Source organism: Populus nigra, chromosome 18, assembly GCF_951802175.1.
Source record: "Populus nigra chromosome 18, ddPopNigr1.1, whole genome shotgun sequence".
Lineage (NCBI taxonomy): Eukaryota > Viridiplantae > Streptophyta > Magnoliopsida > Malpighiales > Salicaceae > Populus > Populus nigra.
This window is the reverse complement of record NC_084869.1, coordinates 7,274,218-7,280,986: the sequence shown is the minus strand read 5'-3', so window position 1 is coordinate 7,280,986 and position 6,769 is coordinate 7,274,218. Positions and strand designations below refer to the sequence as shown.

General features: G+C 36.7%; 1 protein-coding gene across 1 annotated transcript; it reads right to left on the bottom strand.

The window, feature by feature from the left end:
* Window positions 1–349: 349 nt before the first annotated feature.
* On the bottom strand, window positions 350–6,424 carry LOC133678144 (protein ENHANCER OF LHP1 1). The gene is made up of 12 exons (XM_062100357.1): window positions 6,089–6,424; window positions 4,713–5,806; window positions 4,340–4,516; window positions 4,071–4,184; window positions 3,111–3,215; window positions 2,673–2,807; window positions 2,527–2,582; window positions 2,347–2,449; window positions 2,158–2,274; window positions 1,398–1,524; window positions 1,129–1,259; window positions 350–1,017 (listed from the first exon to the last, which is right to left on the bottom strand). Exons 1-12 carry the CDS (start codon window positions 6,375–6,377, stop codon window positions 559–561), a joined length of 2,907 nt encoding a protein of 968 aa, XP_061956341.1. The 5' UTR covers window positions 6,378–6,424; the 3' UTR covers window positions 350–558.
* Window positions 6,425–6,769: the final 345 nt, after the last annotated feature.

The following is a 6,769-nucleotide window of genomic DNA, read 5'->3' as shown; positions in this document are numbered from 1 at the left end:
CTTTCAAGCAACATTTTTCAGTTAAAAAATGAGCTAGTTGTGGCAGACAACATAAGCAGTGGTTTAGGCGGTTATCATCTTGATATCCAATCCAATTCGCATCTCATGTCATCAGGCATGCCAAGGAAGAGATGAGTTTCACTCGAGGAAGAACTGAGAAGCCATAGAAGATAATGACTTCGCGAATGTCATAGCATTCATTTGAATGGATGGAGCAATGGCTGATTCAACTAACTTGCAATAATCTGGAGACAAATTTGGCCACGAGGACTTGTGTTCGGATAAAAAAGGGCAGCCAAATTGAATGATGGTTATTATGATAATGAAAAAATAATACGCAGGGATGGGGTTAGAGCTTAAAAGCAGGAATGAAGCTTTTTTTGGTGTACTCAAATACATAATTACAGAACTGAGAACCTATTTCCATACAACTGTTTCTTGCGACTGAGTGATACACAACAGATTCTCTCATGTCAGCCATTTTAATATTTGTCTGGGACATTGTGCCACTCTGAAAACGAAATCCCATTTCACCTTGACGTTGTAACATGAGAGTTTTCAATGTGGTGTTTTTTTAAAAGGATTTGAGGGATGCAAGGATGTTAACTGATCCAGATCTTTCTTCGAAGTTTCCTGATTGTTTGATGACTTTAAAAATGGATTAGACGGGCGTTGTGATTGTACCTTTAACACCTCGCCTGTCATCTTTACTTCTACTCCAATCACATTTTCAGCACTTTTCACCTTCTCTGCATTGCTTGGCTCCATACTGGTCTTTGCATTTACAGTTTGGTTCTGACAACTTTTTTCATGCTCTTGCTTATTTGCCTTTTTGATAAATAGGGGGGCTGACAGTGTCGGTGATGAGAATGCAATGCTAGGTTCGGGTGTTTCATTTTTTCCAATTGAAGTCGCCATCGTCTTGCTGATTGCAGCATCAGCTGTGAGAGATGCACGATCATTTGAGTTCAGGAGGGGGCTTTTGTAAGTTCCCTTGGATTCATTGACCAATCTTTCCTGTGATGAGATTAAAAAAAAAATCCAGTTTACTAATTTGATTACAGAAAAACACCCAATCTGATTGGCTCTGAAATAACTCCAAAACCTTTTCCAGGTAATAGGTTTTACCTCCAGTATGCTGTTGAATCGTTCGGCCAAATTTGGAAGCTTCAGCGCTGTAACAAGCTTTATTGCTCCCTTCATTGATTTTTCCAGAGATAAAAGCTTCATAAGTTCCGTAGCCCTCACAAGCTTATCACCTTACATAAGCAGCACAAGCAAGCATTACAGCTGAGAATATATTTTATTTCATTAAAACATTGTATTTTTACGAGGAAAAGTTCAAGAGTCGAAATAATTTGCATCCTTTCTGAGGTTAGTCGATTGTACGAGCTCACCATTACAGCAAGAAGCAATTAGTCTCAGGATGCATCTATCTTGAGTTGCCTCCATATTGAAAGATTCATCATCTAGTGCAGTAGTATCCAAACAGGCACCTGCCATGTCTTCCATCCTTTTCTGAATCTGCGAAGGCATAAGATCCAACAGCTTTAAAGGGGAAATCAAAATAACCTTAAAAAGGATAGGATTGAGGAACGCAAGGAAAACCAATTTGTCCAAATTAAAAAAAAAAATATAACTCCCTTTAATACTATAAAAATCATCTCAACTCAAATGTTTAAATTAATAATGAGATTCTAAGAAAATTTTTATATTAACTCTCTGATACATTCCTCTTAGTATATCAAAGAAGATTTTTCATCTAAAAACTTGAGTTGTTAGTAAGGTCCAAAGAATAGCTTCACATTAACTTTATAACACATACTTTGAACTTAAAACTTGTACAAATCCACTATTATTTTGTATTTTATTTTTAATTTTTATTTGAGAGAATAGGAATTAGTAAAATTCAAACTTCTGACATTCGATCAATGAGGGTTTAAAACTATATCAAAAAAATACTTCAATCCAAAAGTTACGTTGTTTGTCGAGGAACTAAGATTTTATACTGACTCTTAAAGATGTACAAGTCTGAAAGTAACACCTAGAAAAGATTAAAAAAGCAATTCATACTTGACGCTTAAAGAGGAGTATAAAGTGGGCTTCTTTATTTTTTTTTATTTTTTTTTTTTTGGGGGGGGGGGGGGGGGGACAAACCTGTGAGAGGTGCATGCTGTTCATTATAAACTCATTTTCCAGGGCATCTGCTCCAAGATCAGAGGATGCTACAGGGAATGAGAGATTCAAAAGGGAGAGGACTGGTTTGGGTATCACCTAAACAACAGGAGAGGAAAATCCGTCATAAGATAATTGGAAAAAGGGTAGAAGTCGAGGTGACAAGCTTACCTGTGGGAACATGTCAGGATTCTTGTAAACAATACAAAACAACTTGCTAGCATTTAGTCCAACCACCCAGTAGCTTTCATCAGACTTCTTCTCTTTACTGGAACTGCAGGATTAAAACTTACATTATCCAATCCCTGAAAGTGTCAATTAATAGTATTCTTAAACAGAAGAACCGTGAACCTGAAGATTGGGAGCCAGGTACCACCATATTGGCTTGTAAAAACCCGCAAAACACCCTACAAAATTTGCTCAAAAATTTGGTAACAATATCAAGGAGACATGCTCAGTCATAGCAATTATTACACTGAGAACATAGATAAAAATACCTTTGAGTCATATGAACTTAATTGGCCTTCTTCACTAAACCCAAACCATGTTAGATGTGAACCTGGAGTTAAGGGAAGACGCCCTGTGAGTGGCTGGGTCCCATTAGATATGTCAAATACTCTGAACTCTAGCATCTGCACATTCAGAATATGAACTTCAGATCCTTACCATTCAAGTTTTAAGAAATATCTAACATAAAGAGATTATCAAGCCATTAACCAAATAAAATGTCTTCCTCGGAAAACAACTTTCAACATGGTTAGCAAGTTTATTAAATTGTCAGTGATATCAGCAATTGTGTTTCTTGGGTATTATTACTCGATCTCATTGTTCTTGCTACTTATTAAATGCCAAGTCTCAGTACAGTTGAACCTTGAATAATTGGTAAATTTTAGCAGAATTCTAAATGCAGGAATATGAATAATTGAAAGTTAAACCTGGTCATTTGAAGGAAGACAGTCAGAAACATGAGTGACAACAGCAAGTTGATTTTTTAAGCCTGACGCAGTCACCACTGGTCCATCAAGGGAGAGAATATGCCTCTGTTATTAAATACAAGTGACAAAACATATAAACAATTAACAAAAGCCTACAAAACTAAGAGCAATCCTATTAAATGCAAGTGAAAACAAAACTAAAGGTGGTTAAAAAAAAAGGATATTTCAATGTAATCTGCTTCTTCAGAGTTAGTATCAAAGCATAAATGGAGGATGGAAGGCCTCCTGTTTAATTCACATAAACGAGACAAGACATCACAGCTGGAAAAAAAATTATTTGTCTCTTTTTCAAATATGACTGCATTGCATATTGGAGATCTGAAATAAATGTTTGCACAGACTAGCCACCCTGATCAATGCACGAGTAAACAGAGAGCCTCTAAAATCTAAAGATCTACTCAATTTTGATGAACACATGAAAATACCAGCAGAAATAACAATAACCCAAATTTCTACTCATCCATACAGGATTTGATAGAATACATGCACCATAAACATTACAAGCTTACAACTACTAAAATTTTTATGCTTCCTTTTATCAGTAGGGCATTTCCTTCAAAACCGTTGCCAAAAATTAAACCACCTTCTAAATGATGTCATTTTTAGGCATGCATTCATTACAGGTGTAAGAAATCTGTCCTTTAAAATGATAAGTTACATGACCAATTTGAGAAGCCTGCGTAATGCAAGGACTACATTTACAAGAATTTCAGACCTATTAAGAGGAAAAGAGATGTGAGAACAAGAGTTACAGGAAGATTTAAGAACTACTAACATGACCTGATAAATTGTGTAATATTGGAAAGGTCAATAATATAAGTATTTAATATAATGAAAAGTAGGGACTTTGTAAGACCTCAATAGTATCATCATATAGACTTTAAAGTTTACGTGACGAACCTGCAAACCACCATCAGTGTAGATGCGCAGAAAATTAAGACTAGTAATTGCAGCAACCCAAGCAGTACCAAGTGCCACAACTTTCACTTCTTCCCCTTCAAATCGCATAGACCACTGAATTTGAGTATTTATCAAATGTCAGCATATTGTGAGAATTCAATCTTCACAAACAAGCAGGGAAGCATGTGTGGAAATAGGTATATGCATTTACAAATTACCAAAAGAAAATGAAGTAGGAGAATATAATTTTGGAAAGGAAAATTTCTCACCTCACTGTTGTTTGCCCAGCTGCTGAACGGGCGATACATGAGAGTACTCATATTCTTTTCACCTTTGCAGGGATTGGCAAAAACACTTCCATTCTCATTTAATGAGGCCATTGTGAAACCAAAATAGTCGGTCATTGACGGAAGTCGTGGACCTCTGCCAGTATCATGAAAGTCGATCTGCTTCCAAGGTATAATGAAATATCAATAAGCAATTCAAGAAAGACAAATTGACTTGCAGCTCTAGGGTGATAAAACATGAATCCAGGTATATATTGCAACGCAATATTTGAGTTATCGCTCCCCGGTACAACCAAAAAAAAAAAGCAAAGACAAAAAGAACCTGAGATATAAATTGAGAAATAGGATACTCTACCTCTATGTGGGAGTATCCGTCATTCTCCACTGCAGTTATAGTTCCAAGCATGTTGTAGCACAGGAAGCGCCTCTTTCCACGCTGTGGAGGAGTAGCGCCTGGCTGAAATGCCTCCTGCATTTTCAACCTAGCAGATGTCACTGTACTTCTGAGTCCATTTCCCTTATCCAAGTTATCCTTGCTGGCACGATGCACCTTTTTTCTGGGTTCAGTCTTTGGAAGCAAGCTCAACTCATCATCAATGTCCTCGTCTGGATCTTCAAATTCAGACTGTTTACGTAATCTCTTCCTGCTACATGGTTCTGATTCACCAAGACTATCTTCACCAAATTCACTTAAACCACCAGATATACTTGGCTCTGGATCCTCGTCAAACAAAAGAACTCCATTACTGTTCTTCAAACTTGGAATATCTTCCGTAGGAGATTTCATTGACGAAGGAACAACCGATTCCCACAGACCATACTTTCCCATAACATCAATAACAGCCAATGCATTACCTATTGGCTTCCAAGCCATACCACTTATTCTATCCTCAAACTTCTGCCTGTCAATGTCCTGCTTCTTATCGACATCCCATATCAGAATCTGTCTATCCAAACCAGAAGTGGCCATGTATTTGCCATTAGGTGACCAAGACAAATAACATACAGGCTGTACATGATCACCTCTCAGTGAAAACAGCTTCTCTGCCGTGTCTCTATCATACATCACAACGTCATTTCTCAAACCAGGGACAGCCAAAGTCTCCCCGTCAGGACTCCAACTAACAACATTCATAAAAGAAGTGTCTGAAATAATGTTAGGAGCAACACCCTTTAGGGTATGTAAGATCCCACCAGACTGCAGTTCCCAAAATAAAACAGTCCCAACAGAATCTACTGTTGCCAAGTACTCGTTAATAGGGTCAAAAGCTAAGCCAGTGACAGGTCCTTTATGTCCTTTCAGAACCCTCGCAATAGAACCATCGATTGTATTAATAAGTTTAATGCCTTCATCGTCACCAGCAGCTGCGACCATGCTCCCTGATTTATTAAATGCAAGAGCACGAATCGGCAGCGTGAATCTAGTAACATTAGTCTCAAACTCACCACCTGTAAACAGAAATTGAATAAATTAATCAAAATGGAATCATTGAATAAGACAGGTAAACCATCTCTGATTAGCCCAGATACCATTCACTGCATAAACATTATGAAATATAATTTTCTTTCATGTATAAAAATAAAATCCACGCAGAATTTTTGCTGGAATATGAAGTGCAGCAACATTTAAAAAAAAATTCTGGGTAATTGAAATCATGAGAGCCCATTTGACAATTTGGAAGTAATATTATGATCACATTGAAATAAATAAACAAACAAAAAGTGCAATACTTGGAAACTTGAAGAGCTTGACGGAGTGGTCAATAGATCCAGAGGCGAGGCAGGTAGAATTAGGGCTAAGAGCTAAGGCAGTAACGCCATCGCGGTGGTGACGGAGAATCTTTGGAGGATTTGAAGGGAGGAGAGGGTCATGGATGGAGATTGATGGGTCAGAGGAGGAGGCTGTAACAAGATGAAGGGCCTGTTGGTCCCATAAGACAGAACAGAAGGAAGGGTTGATGTCATTGTTGCCATTGATGGATTTATGAGCTTCTCTTAGTTTCAGTGTACGGACTTTCATGGTGAAGGAAAAGGATGAGATTTTTTCTTTATTCTTTCAGTGTTTAGGGTTTTTGACTGTGTAAAGAAAACAGAAAAAGTATTTAGAATTAAAAGGAGTAAGGATCTAGGTTTGGGGTTTTGGCGGGAGTTTCTGATTTTGGCGGGAGGAAAGTGAAGAGGCAAATATAGTTTTTTTTATATGCAATTTAGTGTTTTCAAAAGTTAATTGAATTTTAGCCTATTTGGTATATAACTATTTTAATAATTTATTAGGAAACATTTTTAATAATTTGTAATAATTCAGTCAGTTTAATTAGTTTAAAAACAACTTAAATAATTTTTAATGAATTCAATATTAAAGGATAAAATTTTAAAAAAAAATCAATTAAAAAAGATAAAAAAAAAATAACC

Bases quoted from the DNA above. Each gene is read 5' to 3' on its own strand.
- LOC133678144 (XM_062100357.1), bottom strand. From the start codon at position 6,377: ATGAAAGTCCGTACACTGAAACTAAGAGAAGCTCATAAATCCATCAAT. The intron at 5,807-6,088 runs GTATTGCACTTT...TTCTGTTTACAG, and splicing joins CAAGCTCTTCAAGTTTCCAA to GTGGTGAGTTTGAGACTAAT. The intron at 2,275-2,346 runs GTAAGCTTGTCA...CCTGTTGTTTAG, and splicing joins ATCCTGACATGTTCCCACAG to GTGATACCCAAACCAGTCCT.